Raw genomic sequence first — 18,327 nt, 5'->3', positions numbered from 1 at the left:
ATCTAATACGTCTACCATGGATGTTACTGCTGAGAGACAAAATATGCTTTTATGTACGTTATGGGAAATATAACTTTAATTTCTGTTGTTATAGGGATAGACTTACTTTCTACATTAACTAGGTAGAAAGCTAGTTTGCTGGTCCTCCAAGCAAAGCTTCAATTTGTAACTGCCAATGAACACCACATAATATAGGAAGACATCTGAATCAGTTGCCTAGCGCCAGAGAGGAGTCCAAAATTCTATAATAAAATATGCCAGACTAAAACTGAGATTTCTGAATAACACGTTCATCATGTCTTTCTCAACTGGAAATCACTATGCAATGGTCACTTGCTTAAGTTACCCTAAAGTTAGGAAAAGAATCACTTATCTAATGCTTTAGTTGACTGGCATCTTTTGAGAGCATTTAATGGACTCAGCTGAACTCCAGGTACATCATGTTTCGTTAGTGATTGAGGAGGCTGTTGGAGAGCAAAGTGAGTTTCTATTACTTGCTGAGCAAACGTTTGATATTTATAACACACTATGCCTATTTCTTATTGAACAATGAACTAATTTTTCACTGCTCTGTATACAAGAAGCTTTAATTTTGAAGTTTTCTGTATGATTAACTATGTATATTCTGTCAACAGTGTGTTGAATGGTACAGATGCTAGATCATCCGGTTCTCAGTTTGAATTTCATAAGCATACAAAATGGATATATGAATATTATTATTTATAGTAAAATAATTGATCTGTAAGGTAAGATTTACTATAGTGTGTTGCTTATACTAAAATTCCAAATTTATCTACTGACGGTTGAGCATAGGGAATTCAAACAGAGAATCCTTTTGGTCATCTAATTCAGTAATGACTAAAAGGCATTATTGTTTTTTAAAAAGTAACTCAAACAGAATACACAATAAAGGAAGACATTGAATTAGCATTAGTTTCATCGTTATGGCTGCTTTGAAGAATCCTGTTAGCTCCCGTGATGTGGGAGTCTGAGACTCCTACAATGAACAAAAATTCTTGCTTTTATGTAATACACAGTGTTGCTAACATGCTTTTATGTAATACAAAATGTTGCTAACAACTGAACCTGACATCCAGTCTGTCACAAAAAGCATATATATGCACAGGTATGCATATATGAATATAACAATAGATATATACACATATATGTAACTCTAGGTTTATTTCATTTATTCATGAAATATGAAAGAAACTTTTTTCTGTTCAGACACTGCCCTTGGGAAAACTTCACTCTGAAATAACAAAGGATAAAATGAGAAGCTAATGGTTATCTATTTGTCTCATATCAGAATGGAAAAAGAAAGCCTTCATTTTCTATCGTTGGCTGCCCAGGCAAAAGCCAGGTTGCCAGAGCACAGTCCAGGTAGCAGACCAGGGGTTGAACTTCTGGAGGCTGCTTTGGATTTTTTTAAACAGGGTATTGCAGAAATGTTTTCTGTGAAAATTTGATGGAAAAGTCACTAGCCATCAATGGGCCTGACTGAACCTTGGATTAGCATTCCGTGTATAAGCCCAGAATAATTTAGTATCTTGAAATTATTAGATTTTAGAAAAATGAGAAAAAGCAGAGGTTTTTCTCCTGTAAAACAGCCAGTGGTTCTGAACAAATTTGTGGCAGGTGGTAAGAGGAAGAAAAGCAAGTCTTGTCACAAATTCAAATGTTTTCTAGTTTGATACTCAAATGGATTTGAAATAATGGTTGTTGTTATTTTGAAATTGTTGCCTGGGAAGCAACAGGCAGCTGTCCATCTGTCCTCTGGCTGCTGTCTCTGCTTTGTGCATTTTTGCTTTTTTTATAGAACCTACATTATTTGTAGAAAGAGAGGAAAGAGACACACATCCCCCCCTCCCCCCCCCCCCTCCCAGCATTAGCTATGTTTTCTGTCCTACCTGATTTTAGTTTGTTGTAGATTCAGAATAACAGATTGTGGGTCAAAACCAATGGCTTCATCTTTCCATGTTCAGTCTAACATTTTGAATTTTTTTTATCTACAACATACACACTCCCACTCTACAAACCCACTTTTTATCAGCTAATCCATATCATGTCTTTGGCTTACCAAATAAGTCAAGCCTGAGCTACGCTGCCTATAGCAAGAGATACCTGTGTTGCAATTATTCTGTTATCTCTGGAAAATTCTGGAAAAAAATATTCTAAAAATTACATTTTAAGATTTCTAATCTAGTCACCTCCTAAGAATTGAAGCAGGTCTTTCTCTTCAGTTTCACGTGCCATGGGAGTAATATGGCAAGAAAGGAATTGTCTCGGACATAAGTAGAACTGCGTAATGGAAACTTGGCAGTACAACAACATATGGTTGTAGTTCTTGAGATCTTGTGGAATTTTCTCTTGCATACAGTGTTCAGGCATTTTTTACTTAGGACTTAGGTTGAAATTTTGCATAGCAATAGCCCTGATGAACTGACCTTTTCTATCAGAACATCTTCCTGAAGTATGCAGACTGTTTCCATTTTGTGAAACATATGGGCTGTAGATTAAATCTCACAATAACAAGAATGACAGGACTCTTACCTGTGCCTTGATTCTTAGCTTTGCTTATATTACCGTTTGTTAATGTTTCACTTTGTCTTCCATGCTGCAGCAGGGAGTGCTGTAACACACTGTGACTTCCTGCTGGTGGAAGAGTGGGGTAAACTATACAGTGTATAAAGTGTATAAAGTATTAGAGTGCTAAAGGTGGAACACTACTTGGATCGAAAAGCTATAATATAATTGTTGAGAAAATAATACATATGGTATTTGAACAATGGAACTAGGAACAAATAAAACCCGAGAGTCAAGCACTATTCTAAAAACAGTCTCAGACTTGGCTGTTACAGGTGTTCAGACACATCAAACCAGAAGGTAAAGTTTGGCAGGGACAGTAATTTTAAACATAGAGAAATCGAAGCAAACATTTGAACTAGTAATAAGCTAAATGATACGTGGCCATTTTGTATTTATACACTTGAAATCTGTCAAAAATGCCAGATGAAAAATATAATTTATCTCTTAGGTGGGTTGGTTAATATATAATTCTTCAGTATAGTGAAGGTGAAAAATATTATACCTTTAGAATATATCTATTGCTGTTATTATATTTAATAAAACATATTTTCTCCTGAATGCATTGCAATAATAAATAATAATTTTAAATTATTATATGAAAATATATATAAATAATAAATATAATAATATATTATTATTGTTATAAATAAATAAAAAATAAATTAAAAATACATAATAAAAAAAACATAGTCCAAAATACAGAAGGGGAAACAAATTTTAGCATTGTAACAGCATACGGGTCAAGAACCATGTGCAAAGAAGTACTAGATGTATTAATAGTAGATGGATGGTAATTAAATGAAATGTGTAGATAAAAACCTTTTTCTCAGAAGGTCTTTAAAGAGTTGATTGTTGTAAAATACATGAGTGAAATAGCAAAAAGATCTTTCTGTGTTTATCTTCTTTTCTCCCCCATAAGCATCCATTACTGACTACTTTTAAAAAGAATTTAATGGTTCATATAGATTTATGGTTTGACTAAATAGATTGGTAGACCTAAGTGCTGCAGAGGTTGGCTTAAGGGCTTAAAGAATCGGTGAAATGAATTCTGTTTAAATACTCTTTAACGTTATTTTGTTTCTGTAGATTACCAAATTTGGTCGCTACAATAAACAAGCCTGTTGTTGACCTCTGCTGACAACCACTGTGAAAGCATTTTGGCCGTTACCCAAGATAGATTAATACAGTTCAGGCAGGTGTCAATATAGGGCAATGCATGGCCATTTGCAACGTACAGAAGAGAGATCTGCAGAAGCAAATTTTCTCACAGAGTTCTTGCAGTTCTGCATTTCTCTGTTGTCATTAAAAAGACTCTTTGTCCATAGGGCTGTCAGTATTGTATATTGGTAATTACTAGATATATTTATAATCAAGACACACATATTTTCTGTACCAAGAAAGCTGAAAGCAAATTGTTCAACTATGTATATTAGTGCTAGTAGGACAGAGGTTGTATTAATTCTGATACGAGCATTACTTGCAGAACAAATGGTTTGTCTTTTTGATCAATTATATATATATATATATATACAAATACAATATATACAGAACATGTTCTCAGCACTCCTTATATCACAACTGTTTTTACTATTTTTTTTCTTAATGTGCATGTTCTCTCTCTATAGCTGCTGTTAGAAGTCGGATATTTGTATATGCGTAAAATGTAGTGTTTAATGCCACCGTACATGCTACAGCTATTTCTTCATTGGAAATTTGTCCAGCTCTGGATATTAAATATGAATTTCCATTTAACAAAAGCTACTGTCTTTCTGTTCTTTTCTTCCCAGCGTGATCATTACTACGGTCTTGTACCTTTCGGATGCCCTTCGTAAAAACTTCTTAAATGAAAACTTTGATTACAAGGTAGAGTAAATGTGTCTAACAGAAGATAGATGTGATAGCTGTGATAGCTGTTACATCATTCTGTGGCATGGTGGATTGTTATTAAACTTAGCTGCAGCGTCTAAATAGCTAGAACATATACTAAATCAGCAATTTCAAAATCTCAAATAAGTTTTTTTCTGAAATACAGGACTGTCTTAAAAATCAGTGCTATGAGTTTTTTTAATTTCATAATTTTAATTTTGTTTTTTCACCCTCTATGTTAGACTCCTTGCTCAGGATTTTTGTGTAGCAATTTATTTTTTTTTTTGGATTATAGAAACTGATCTTATTATTTGCCTGTTATTTTGGAGTTATCGCAGAAAGGAAAATTATTCCATTTTTGAATTAATGTAAATTTATAAAAATACAGATTTGCATTTCTGTCATTTCTCTGAAGACCAATTAACATGCTGCATAATTAAAACTAGAAAATTATGACACTGCATGGTGAATGTAGTTAGACATGTACCTCATACAGTGAGATATGGCACCTATGATAAACTGTGAATTACAAAATGATGCTTTTAGGATTCAGATGAGAAGACCTAGGAATGTGTCTGAAAAGACCCATTTCCCATGGAGACCTGAGTGAATATCCTGCCCAACCAAGAGGCGTTAGTCCAGTTGCTTTATCATAAAAAGTGCAGAATTTCCATCCTAGAGAAAGCAGCAAGCTCCTGTTGACTTCCAGCAGAGTTGTGGATGCTTCTCTGAAAATCCAGACTCCTGTTGGGGAGATTGATGAGAATGCAGATTTATTTGCTTGACATAACTGTACACGAGGAAGCCTGTCCTTTATGAAGTTCCACAAGTTCAGAGGCTAAAACTGATAAAAGAATTGCCTGTAGGCAAGGCATCTATGTTCCTTAAACTTTTTTAGCAATGTTATTACTATCCTGCAGAGCTGCAGTGTCTGGAATAGGGCTCCTCCTACACTTCTTTCTTCCTCGTGCCATGGAGCATCTATAATTGAGTTATAATAATGAATATTGTAATGTATTTTAAATTTATTTCTAAATTTATCTTTAAATCTTCAAAGTAGAATATTCAACATCTAATTCATAAAGCATGTGCACAAAAAATCTGTATATTTGCAAGACATTAGCAAAACCTGACTTTGGTTTTGTCCAGTGAAGCCTCCAGCGAGACTTGCAAATAACATTATAAATTAAGACTGGCCAGGAAATAACAAATCTGTTATGTGATAGCATTTGAGGTGTCAGAATTTTTGGGGTTTTGGACTTAAAGGCATAACTTTTTGCAGTCTTCCATATAAATTTACCAAAAAAAAAAAAAGTTTCCAAATTTAGGAGCTAAAGTTTTCTGAATTGGGGGGGCTGAAAAAAATTATATGCAACTCTGACACTTTCACATTTAAGAGATGTAGTATATGTCAAATAGATGTATTTCTACTGAATATTTTGGGGTTGGTGAAAAGTGTATTTGCATGCAAAGAAATTTAGTCAAAAACAGTTGGAGTAATTTAATTAGTTGAGACTGAAACAAGTGATGTGATTTGAAATTTTGCATCTTGAGTGGTCATAAAATGGTGGTACTGAGGAAATGAAATAACCAAATGTCATATGCTTATTGTAGATATGGGATTCCTATTTTTTCCTTGCTGTGATTTTTATAAACCAGTTATGCCTGCAACTGGAAATGTTCACACCTTCCAAGAAGAAAAAGGTTTTAGAAAAGTAAGTACTGCTGTCAGCTTCTAGAAAACTGTAATAGATCAAACACTTCTCGAAATGGAAGACATAGAAGGTTGCAAAAAGGCCTGCCAAAAAGATAACGGTAGCAGTATTTCCACTGACTAGATTGAGAGTTGGTTCTGACCCTTTGTATAGGTCTTCAGAGCTGATAGCCTTCATAAAAGTGCCCAAATTGCTTCAGATACTTGGAGCAAACTAGCCGAGTTGTAGCAGTGCCAACACTAATTTCCAGTTCATACATTGAGTCACGCTGGTTCAGGTGTTTGCCAAGCACTGCACTGCTGTCTCTACGAGTTAATTATATTTCTTTAAGCTACAGCAAAACTGTTCTCAGAGAGAAAACCACATCATATTACTGCAAAAAACAGGTTTTGCTTCACAGCTGTGTTACTGATGTATAGCATTTAGAAAAACCTGATACTTCTGACAACATTGCAAGTAAACCTGGGTTTGAGAATTGGTTTTAGCTGGGTACAATGGAAAGAGCAAAAACTTGGAAGAAATAATCTCTTCTAAAGTAGTTGTTGATGGACTACAAATCAGGCACTTCATTTAACAATGTTACACAATGGCCTACGAACTTGATTTTCTTACATGGTCTTTCACTGTTTGGCTTTATTTTTTAATACATTGCAGATATGGTGATATGCGGGTAACAATGGGATGTGAAATCTTCAGCATGTGGCAAAATTTAGGTAAGTAATTTAACACATTGTCAGTGGCTCATAAAATCAAACCCAGTTATTATTTCTTCACCTATGAAATACACTTGCCAGTGATAGAAGGGTTTGGTAATTAAGTTCACATGAATTCCTGATTCAAGTTTAGGAAGACCCTAGTCAGCTGTAGTTCCTTTCTTTATAGCTAAATGCAGCTTTCTAAGCCTTGATACTGTATCTGACCTATCCCTGTTTCTTCAAAGAGAACCAAAAGAATACTGTCAGAAAAAATTAGAAAAGAAGGTACTGCTCTTTTTGGGCAGAATTATTTTGCCTGGAAATATACTTATGTTCACAATTTTAGTTCTGTTGCCAAACAGTTTAAGGAGCAGACATATATCTTAATTCTGAAGCTCTCTTGAGATGCTGGATTTGCATCAAATCTTCCCCTAAGTCCTAGTTGCACTAAAATATAAAGGCATAAACAAATCACTGACTGATGTATAAATGACACATTGGACAACACGAGAAAAATATGTGCTTGAATATAAACTTAGGAACACTTTTAGATTTATAAACAGTAACTGCGAATTGTTTGAAGGTATGAGCATCAGAGAAATGCAATTAAATGTTGTTTGGGAAGAAAATAAAAACTGAGCAGAAGGTTTGGACACTACCTTTGTCATCCTTATATTTCAATTATTCAGTAGTTCATTAAAGGGCTCATGAAAGATATGAAGACTTTTGGTGGTTACTGAGACATTGTCGTCTCAATTCTATGAATCCCCAGCAAGATATGTAGTTGTAAAAAACTGGTCTTTCTGATCAGCCTGTACTAGAACAAGAAATATTCAAAATAATAATTAGTTGCTTAATATTTTTAACATTTTTTTTGTGTAGTGTAATTTACTTATTTAAAGTGTTTAGTATTGTTTACTCACTCTAAAACATCCCTCTGAACTATTTGGATACATGATGAGTATTTCAAAACTGGTATCAAGGATCCACTCCTGGGTCCCATCTCCTTTCTGCATGCTAGGGTAAGACCTCAGTGTGTATCATCTCCCCACTCATGTTGTTTTCTGCTGAACAAAATCTCAGTATGCAGGCAAGGAAGGAATCATCATGCCTTTCAATAGTGGGAATTTTGGGGGTACAATATGGAGTTCATTTGATAATGTGTCCAATTAATTACTGTAGTCAGGATATTTCTTATGATTGGTGTTATGCTAGTCAGCATTTTACAGTTCTCTTAGCATTAGCAGTCATCATAAGTAAGTCTTGATCCTTGTACAGTCACCTTGCTTTCGTATAGATATACAACCCAGGATGTTTCTAGCAAAGGTTTTTCTTTGCACAAACACAGCCACCAAACAGAGCAGGAAGCAGGGGTGACTGCCCACTGGAATACTGAGGGGTAAGATGGATGTAAATTAATTCCCAGCTTGGAAAGTCAGTGCATTGTGGTTCATAATTCCCCTATTCTGAAAATATCAGAAGACATGCTCGTGAAGAATTGAAACTGAATGGTCAATCTTTACTGTATGCCATTTCTAGCTTTCCTGACAAGAACTTAGTTTTCTGCTAAGTGGAATATGGTGAGTTAATGGAAGATGTTTTAGCACTGATTTTAAAGCAAGTTGTATTGAGAACAACCGAGTCACATCTTCGCTTTCCTGCAGTCAAAACATGTACTCTCAGTTCTGTACTCACAAAACTAAAGATAGATAAAAGTCAAAGTACTTAGTAGTAAAAGTCAAACTACTCTTTTTTTGATGAGCACAGAATATCAGAAAGTTAGCCATTTTGTAAACACAAGAATCTAGAGCTTAGAAACCAAGCTATTCCTGTGAAAAATAAGTTAAATGCCCAGAGGGTGCTTTGTCTCCATTTTCTTCCTGGAAAACTAGCTTGAGATAGAGATAGATAAGCCACTGTCATTTCTGAATTCAGTATTGCAAAATAAATGATATTAGCTTTATATTCATATATTGTCTGCAGCTTTTCACTTTTGGGGCTTAAGAAATAGCCTATTCTGTGATGGTCCTGAGCTAAAAAAAAATTAGAGGGCTCGTTTTCAATTCTTCAGATAGTGTGTGGATTGCTTGATAGCTCACAGGACACCCAATTCACACTCAAGTTCATGTTCATTTTCATTTTAGGGGAACACAAGCTTCACTTTATTCCAGCATTGATTGGCCCCTTCCTGGAAGTGACCTTGATCCCTCAGCCAGACCTGAGGAATGTAATGATTCCTATTTTCCATGACATGATGGACTGGGAGCAAAGGCGAAGTGGCAACTTTAAACAGGTACTGTGTGTGAAGCAGTTTATAAAACAACTGAAATTCAAGCACTTCAGAGAGTGCTGGTCCTAACCGTTGGTGGTTAGGAAGGTCCCCACAACATTATACCTGTTGGAGGGGGATTGCCAGGGTTTTCCCTTTTTGCTCTGTGCAGGGGTGGTAAGATTCTCCGATTAATGCTATCATGTTAGTAATGTAAGACAAGGGATAAAGTCCATGGCCTGCCAAAGTGAAGAACAAAACTTGAATTGTCTTAGCAAGGCAGATTTTGTTGTGGTTTTTCGTGTCTGCTTTACAGCAGTACAGATGACTGGTTAGATAGGATTCAACTAGCTTCCCATCCAGTTAGTATGAAAAAAACTCAGATGGTCCTTCTGAGGAATGTTCTTCTATAAGGAGCCGAGTATTCTTGCTGCTCAAACACTTTAACAGGCTAAGAAGGAACAACCAAGTATACCATCTGCTCCCGCAGCTCCCACTCAGTTCTTTCAGACTGCCTCAAACCATTTCTCAGTGCCCTCCTTCCTGCTGCTTCAAATGAAAGAAAGCAGAAGAATTTGAATTACTCCCAGGCAATCATAATGTTTAGGGTAGGAGCTGTAACAAAAACACAAACCAAACTATTAAGAACGGAGGAGTGCATGTGATGTAAGTAGTAGCTTTTCACTGTCAATATATAAGCTTGTTGTTAAAAATCACCATTGAAATGGTAACAAGGAGTGAGAAGGAAAAAATCCACTTTTTCTACTTTTCTGTGTTTTCAGCTTGAGTGTAAATGTTAATTGTAATAGACTTATTCTCTAATAAAATATCTTAACAGCTTGGTTTCTCCTCTAGATTTGTGGTTGCTAATATATTACTGCTAAAAAGGAGGTTCGAAATATTCATACACAGTGTAGCCTCACCTCTGTGTTTTATATAATCAATACACTTAAGAATATACATTGAAGGAACCATTAGCCATCAGATATGTACTGTAAGTTTCTTTAGCTAATATGAAAATCCAGCAAATTGGATTTCTAACCAAATACACTGGCAGGTAAGGAAAGTTCAGAAAGTAAACCTGAGCCCCTAAGTGTTCTGAACAGTACAGACATTTTAAAGAATTAATTTATAAAGAGTGGGGTGCAAGTCAGAAGAGATGATAATTTTTATTAAAGTCTAAGAAAATGGCTTGTGCTTACAGCCCTGCAGTGAGAATTCAGGCAATTTATTTGGGCTGTGTGCTTTTTGTCTGACTCCATAAATAGATAGCTGCCTTAGCAGCAGCAAACGCTACTCAGCCTGTAGTTTTAAAGTCACGTTGCTCAATTTAGATTAGCTCCCTCCCTCAAAAAAAAAAAAAAAAAAAAAAAAAACCACCAAAAAAAACCCCCCACAAACCTTGGGAATGGTAACAGCTTCAAAGAGATTAAGTGACTTACCAGATTTACATGATTGACCAATAATTCTAAGATATGCTTTTAGCAAAGTCCCTTATATAAAATCTTGCCTCAATTTTCTCTAATCTCATTAAAGGAAAAAGAGGCTGTTTACACCACACTTATATGTTGCAGGTGGAAGCAAAACTGATTGACAAACTGGACAGCCTAATGTCGGAAGGTAAAGGTGATGAAACATACCGAGAGCTCTTCAACAGTATGTGAGTAATATGTTTATTTGACGCTGATTCCTTGAGTTCGGTTGGTTATTGTAGAGAAGTAATGCTTAAATTTAGAAATGTAGAAACAATGCTTAAAACAGTTGTAATTTTTTTTTCTGAAAAATCTGAGGAATAAAACATTTTATGATGCTGTATGGCAGATGTAAAGTCTGGCTGTACTGCTTGCATAGAGCTATAATTGGGAAAGGCTGAATCTGTTGTATCACAGAACATGCTTTACATACCTACTAATTTTAAAATCAGAAAAGCAGGAAGTGCTTCATAATTGCACAGGGTGCAGGTAGAACTCAGATGAAGCCTTTTGAAAACAAGGCATGAGAATTCAACAAAAAACTGTTCAGTAAGTAATTTGCTGTTGCCAGAAACTTGTACTCATCTGTGTAATGTCACTTGTTGATTTCTTGATTGATGCAAACAATTTTATTTATTCTGATAAGAATATTCTATTACTTGATAAGCTTTTTAATATATTTTCATAAATGATATGAAATTTAATAGGAAAAGCTAATAATAATGCTGAAGTCCCTAATGTTGCCCATAAGTTATCCCATTGACTGAAATAAATGATTGTCACAGAGTACAGGTACAAAATAACTTAACTGAACTCTGTCTCTGTTGTTCCTCAGAACTCAATTCCACCTAAGTGGAAGATTCCACCTGTTTCTGGTTTGTTTAGTAGGAGATGTACTGTTCCTCTTCAGCATTCGAAGCTGTGTATTCTAAACACATGCTTTTTTTCTGTTTATATGGCTTCTCTAACCATTCCTCCTTAAGTATTAGTTTTAGCTCTGTTGTCTTTGCCTAAATAAGAACATTCAGATCTTGGAGTCTGTGAATAGGAAACATAATAATCTGTAATTGTGTTGAGTTGGAAAAAATTGAGTTCCCAAATATTTATCATTTACAGAAGCAAAAGTGGGTAGAGAGATTAGGCAGAATATTACAGAAATGGATGAATCATGGCAAAGAAAAGTACAGTATGCTAAAGCAGAAGTTTATTATAATTGTTGATGAATTTTTTTATATTCTGAGTAAAGACAATAAAAGGTAAGATGATTTCAATATTTTAGTAATACAGTATTCTAAGCTAAAAATTAAGTCATTAAGAAAAAAACTTATTATTGAATGAAGTCTAAATGCATTCTCATGTGCAAAATACATCAGGAAGACTGTCACTGAAATAACTTAAAATTCTCTAAGAAAGCATATTGGTATGATATGTAGTTCCTAATTTTTGTTGTGGTTTTGAGTTAGATTTAAACTGGGGGATGTTAAACAAGATACAGTGAAAAATGGTGAAAGCCTTTTATAAATCTAAATGCTAAAGATGTAGTCATAGTAATTTAAATTGCAAAATGTCTCACAGCATCAGTATACTTGTTTCTGTTCTGGTCTAACAGAAGTTAAAACTAAACTCTTTGTGAGACTTCAGAGTAACTGCTCAAGTTCACTCCCAGCTTAAGAAAAAATAGTATTTATCGTTAGGTTTTTATCCGAGTTTGATTTGACTCTGTACATTAACACCTCTTGAGAGCTTGCAGAATTAATCTAAAATGGAGGATGACATAGTATTCTAGGGTATGTGAAGGAAAATGATTAAAATCAGATGGACATTTTAGGGAGCTGAATGCAAGGGATGGGGTCAGTTAGCTTGAGGTTTGGGGTTTTTTATTTCTTCCATGGATAATTTAAACTAAGCAATATTAGAGTGTCTCAGGCAGTGCAAGAAAGCAGACTTGTTTAGGCTGAATTGACAGAGATGTGGTATGAACCCAAGGACTGTGAAACAGTAATATAGTTTTGCAGCAAGCAGTGATTTTGTCATCTTAAATGAAAGCAAATGCTACAATATTACCTGATCTTTCTGAAGATTTAGCATGGTTGGTTTTGATGGGTACAGTTAGGAGCCAAGGGGATGCACACACCTACTATGGATACAGCCTAGTTACTGCAGTAGGTATGACACCTTCAGATTTTGTCATGCCTTTTGTTTATTTTGTCTGAATTGGAAAATGGATTTAAATCTCTCAACTCCTACGTTAACTGCTGGTTTTCCCCCAAAGACAATGACTGCATCTTTCCTTTGAACATCTTCTAGTTTCAAGGACAAATTATAATCATCTCTGGACATATCTGAAATATTATGTGCTTATAATTTACTGCTTATAATGGATTTATCTTTATCAAATTAAAAGTCTGAATTTTTTCAGAATCCCCCCTATCTGAATCCCCCCTATCTGAAAGTAGGGGGAAGATGATTGCTGTTTGTTTTGAATCAATGTCTTTCCAGGGACTTGAATGTGGACATTCAGTAGTTAGCTTCTGATGTCATTTGAAGAGCTGCAAAGCATGGAGTAGTGAACATTTTGCTATCACAAGAAACTAGATGTCGTAATTGCTACCCAGTGTAATCATGGTATGAAAGGTGCCCTGATCTACATTTACACTGTGACACTGCAATTGAATTCTTGAGTTAATTAGAACAGGGAAAAGAACTATTTCAGTTTATTAAACAGTCAGTGGTTAGAACAAAATTCTTGGAAGCCAAGGGGTATACTCAAGTAGCTCTTTTACCTGAATCCGATGGATGCTGCCAGTTTATTACTTCTGTAGCTGTATTCCAGTTTGGCCTGATTCAAGTCATTTCAGGTTTGAAGGTTAGGTGGCCCCATTATCAAAGCACAAAACCTGGGCTATAGAGCTCCTCCGGGGACCTGGTGACAAGGCTTCTCTTTGAAGAAATTGGAGCTGATGTTCAAGCTGAGGAGGCATTTAATACTGAGATCTGCCTATTTGTGGGTGATTTCTTTAGCTATGAAGCTACTGTATAAAAAGTGATGACTGCTACCTCTCCCATGCTGTCTTCAGTCCTCTTAATTTCTTCCCCCAATTGCGTGACTGAATTCAGCACTGCCCAGTGCATTAGACTTCACCTGGACTGAGTCTTTCAGAGCCCTTCTGAATATTTTTGTGAGATTTGGGTAGCTCCTTACTCACCTCTGAACTTTTGCAGCAGTTTGACTTTGACCCATCTGACTAGATGAAGAAACCTCTGGCTGCAGTGAGGCACCTGGAGGGCTTTGTACTCTGGAATAGACATCCAGATGTTTTAAGGCACCTTTAGGATTAGATGTCTGTGAATTAGTGGTCTGAATAACTCTGTGGCTTAGGCATATAAAATCCGCTTACTACATGACTGAGCTAGCCTGAACATGGTTGTAAGCCCGGCATTCATCCCCGGAGATCTCTGATCCTCTGGGTCCCCACTCCACTCCCACTTCTGTATTCTTGGGAACCCCAGATTACAAAAAAACAAAACAAAAACAAAAAAATAAAAAACCAACCAAACCATAATTATTCAGATGAGCCCAGATGTTAGGTTTATAGTAGCATGGATAGGCAGAAATGTTTTCATTGTTTCTCTATATTGTTTATCCCCCTTAGTACTTGTTAGAATTCTCATAGCATCATGGTTGTGCTTTGGGACTTCTAAGTAATAGGAATTTAATTATATCTAGATATAGCCATGAGGAAGCTGAGGGATATATTTGAGTAGTCTTTCATTCTGAGTGTTTGTTCTCTGCATTGTGGTGAAAGATGTATGGTGGAAAGTGTCATGAAATTGTTGAACAATTTTATGACTTTTTTATTAACTGATGACATTGATGTCAGTGTGAATAAGTACTTTGAGTGTATCTACACAACCCATTTGTAGAAATTGTGTATTTATAATAAATATGTCAATACGTTTATAAAGAACATGCATAAGTCAAATGCAGATGAAAACCATCTTTTTTACAAGAGAAGTCAGACTTCTGCTAGTTTTCTACATGAACTGTAGGTAATTATTTTGATTAATTTAGCTTGAAACGTTCCGATTTAACAGAGTTTAAAGGCAATAGAAAGGAAAAATCAGTGCAGTAAACAGTGCTTAAGAATGTAAGAGGTTCTACTCTTATTTCTTGTTAGACACGAAAACTTGTATTGAAAGGAACATAAGGGGTTTAAAAGCAAATGAAGTCAGCCTGTATATTCTGTGTCGAAAGCAGAGATTCCCTTCTGAACATGAGGGGAAGACATGCGATTGCCTGCTAAAGAGCAGTAATGAGTCTAAGATCGATGTGAGGGTGCAGAACGAAGATCAATGTTTCCTCCTTGCTTCCAGCAGAGCACATCATCATTTAAGTTGAATTAGTTTGGAGAATCGCATCTGTGACATCCCCTGCATGTAAGAAGCTGAACAGAGCTGGAGTGTATAGCTAGTGCAGCTGGCATGTAGGAGTTATTGGGCGCTATTACATGTTTGCTGAAATTTGGATGTAGGAGTTTTATGGGACTGAACATGCTCAGTATAGAAGAAGGTCAGTGGAGCTGACAGCTTGCCCACTGCAGACAGAAGGTTTGGAGATGCTATTAACAACTCCAAAAAGCTCTAAGTATTTGGATGTGGCAATTTTCAGAGACTTCTAAGTAAACCCTACCTGAGTGCATTTTCAGGAAGACTGCTAAAGTATCTCCATGGACATGTGATCCATTTTCAGGAAGACTGCTGAAGTATCTCCATGGACATGTGATCCATTTGAGGGTGCATCCATCCCGCACCAAAGCATAAAAGTAACAGAGATCTGTACATAAATATTTCCTCGATCATTCTCAGAGAGGACATGTGGGAAATTCATGCCCAAATGATTAATATTTGATAAGCTTAAGCAGTAAAAATCAGAGGCCTGTAATAGAAAGAAATATTAAGTATAGCTTTACTGACAGCTCCGCTTACTACACCGTTTTGAAGCCTTCTCACTTCAGTGTGTAATCTGCATTTGTCTTCATGTAAGGACTCAACACAACAGTTTTTAATAAGGAATCTTATGCCAGTTTAAGCTAATAGAATTTTACATGTGCATGATAGTATGTTCTCAGATGGAAAGATTAAGTGAAGAGATTAAAATCCCTTCCCCATTCTTAAATTTCATTCATACTGAAATATTGGAGAGGAGAGGAGGAAAAAATCTTAGTTTAAAAAGATGAGGTCACATTGAGAAGTTACATTGAGTTGATAAATACTCTGTTCAAGGTCCATCATTAAACTCCCTGTTTTCTGATGTATTAGCATGAAATTATATATTAAATTTTATGGAAGAGTTCTGATAAGTCTTTGGGATATTAATATATTCTGAAAATTAGATATTTGATATATTTTAATCTGATGCAGCTAATATAAAAATCATTTGTTTTGTCAATGCTTCCTGGACTAGAATTCCACTTTTTGGTCCTTATCCTAGGTAAGACATTGTTTGCAAATTGTGCTTCTTGGGAGGGTGTTTGTAAAAGAAAATCTATCAAAGATGTTGCTAAGGTATTACAGTGCTGGTAAAAGCAGGCTGGTTGTCATAGCAACAGTTAAAAATAAACTGTGAAATTGTTTTGGCTTTTTTTTTCAGTCTACTGAAGAAAATTGAGCGGGAAACATGGAGGGAAAGTGGTGTTTCGTTAATCGCCACTGTGACTCGCCTCATGGAGAGGTTACTGGACTACAGGTGAGTGATTATCACAATTTGTAGGGCTGTCGTCTTTGAAATATTAGGAGTCAAATACAGTGATATTGCACAAACAGTGACTGCATGTGGACGCATCAACTGTACGTGCTCAGGATCTCTGGCAGCAGCTGCTTAATCAACAGGAAAATGAGACAAGCAGGCTGAAAACCAACGAAGTAGCCTCCTCATGGTATAAAAACCCAGTGACGTGCACAAGTTTCTTATCAAGGAAGATAGGAACCTTTGGCAGTCAGTGACTCAAATCTGTCTGAAGACACAGAGCTCAATACTAATCACTTGACAGTTGTTTTATAGAATATATAACATTCTTTTCACTATGTCAGTCATGCTTAGTTGTAGTGTTAGGCAACATAGCAAGTATGTATACAAAAATATGATTTCTGGGTGAGGAGCTCACATCTGACTGTATCGCGTGAACAAAGGAAAGAGAGAAATGAGAGACATACTCCCTTTCAGGAATGGAAGACTAAAAGGGGTTTTCTCAGCCAGTTGTGAATTCCATGTAGTAACTTCAGATTTCAGCTTAGTCCTTATTGCCATCAACTGTAGCGCTTTCTAGAGCTTAAGTATTAGATTTTTTTTCCCTGATACGATACAGACACTGTTGAGACCTGGCACTCCACTTTCTGTCGTCTCTGATAGTTTGACGGGAAAGCTGTTTCGTCCACAGACACTGAACTCTATTTCTAGAAGCCTGACAGTGCTATTGCTCTTCAGGGATCAGTTGAAATACAGCCTCCAGGGCTCTCAGTCTTTCAAAACAATTGTGGCTACTGATAGTTACAAGAGTATTTGGGTTGATGGCTTAGGTCATGTAGGCAAGAATGTTTTCAAGTTACGTTAAATTTCTTTTAGTGACTGCATGATGATGCCTGCCTGTTTGTTTTTGACTCCAGCATGGTATACTGGCTATTTCCCCTGTGCGATAATGAAACTGCATGGTTCCATTTTAACTTTTGGCTTGGGGGTCAGATCTGTTGCTTCCCCAAACAATAAATGATACTAATTATAAAAGTGCTACTGAGGAAAATTTGGACATCTTGCAGAGATCAGTGTCATTCTGTTTTTAGAGGAGGAATTAATGCTGTAATTCCATGACCACTTTAGATGTACACTGTCCATGAAGAAAGCAAACTCATCCCTGCTCATTCCGTCATTCACATCACCCTCTTCCTTGTGCCAACACACTTGTTTGCGCTGCACTGTGGTGATCTGGCTGACATGGGCTAAAACTAACCCAGCAAAAGATGCTGCCTAATCTGTATCTCTTCCCAAGGTTTGTGCAGGCAGAGGTGCAGGACTGGGAATGAGTGCCTGAGAGCAGGACTGCCTCTTCTGGCAGCTGTGCTGGCTTCTGCTGGCATGATTTGAGCACAAGGTATGAAGAAAACAAATGATCTCCAGCAGTCACCTAGAAAATCAATGACAGAGCCAGGAAAAACAAAAACAAAAACAAACTTTCTTGATGATTGAGGTATTCCATGTCCTAGAAAAGGAGGCATGAAATCCCTTACACACCTGGGTCAGCTGTTCACCCAAATACCTTTGGGTTGCATCATTTCAGTCAGCTTGCCAAGGCAAGTATGTCTTTCTGAGGTGTTCTTCACTATAAGAGGTTACACGTCATTGCTTTTGACTTTCTTTACTTTCCGTTCTAGGGACTGCATGAAAATGGGAGAAGTGGATGGCAAAAAGATTGGCTGCACTGTTAGCCTTTTGGTTTGTATAATACTTTTTCTTTCCCTCTTTTGATTTCAGTTGAGCGTTTTCTAGTATGCAGCCACACATTTGAATAGGAGGTACCTTGCTTCTTGATGCAGTTTGAGTGGAAGCTGACAGAATAATATTGCACTTAGGATCACTGATACTATTTTTTTTCAGGGTGAAATTGATACAATGGGGAGTTTGTTTACCTTGGCATTTTATAGTTGGGCTCTGAGAGATCTCTAATACT

The 18,327-nt window shown here is 36.3% G+C and overlaps 1 protein-coding gene across 4 annotated transcripts in view; it reads left to right on the top strand.

Moving 5' to 3' along the window:
- Positions 1 to 18,327, top strand: part of DOCK4 (dedicator of cytokinesis 4) — a 256,389-nt gene that overhangs the window by 200,392 nt on the left and 37,670 nt on the right. For 2 of the 4 annotated variants that reach the window (XM_037388679.1, XM_037388681.1), the window contains exons 28-35: positions 4,377 to 4,452; positions 6,070 to 6,170; positions 6,825 to 6,883; positions 9,010 to 9,158; positions 10,709 to 10,794; positions 16,071 to 16,097; positions 16,257 to 16,352; positions 18,032 to 18,092. In XM_037388679.1, the coding sequence (XP_037244576.1) occupies positions 4,377 to 4,452; positions 6,070 to 6,170; positions 6,825 to 6,883; positions 9,010 to 9,158; positions 10,709 to 10,794; positions 16,071 to 16,097; positions 16,257 to 16,352; positions 18,032 to 18,092 (655 nt within the window). The remainder of the gene's footprint in view (positions 1 to 4,376; positions 4,453 to 6,069; positions 6,171 to 6,824; positions 6,884 to 9,009; positions 9,159 to 10,708; positions 10,795 to 16,070; positions 16,098 to 16,256; positions 16,353 to 18,031; positions 18,093 to 18,327) is intronic. The other 2 variants (XM_037388680.1, XM_037388682.1) reach the window with 1 other exon arrangement.

Source organism: Falco rusticolus, chromosome 5 (genome assembly GCF_015220075.1).
Source record: "Falco rusticolus isolate bFalRus1 chromosome 5, bFalRus1.pri, whole genome shotgun sequence".
Lineage (NCBI taxonomy): Eukaryota > Metazoa > Chordata > Aves > Falconiformes > Falconidae > Falco > Falco rusticolus.
This window is presented reverse-complemented; position numbering and strand designations above follow the sequence as displayed.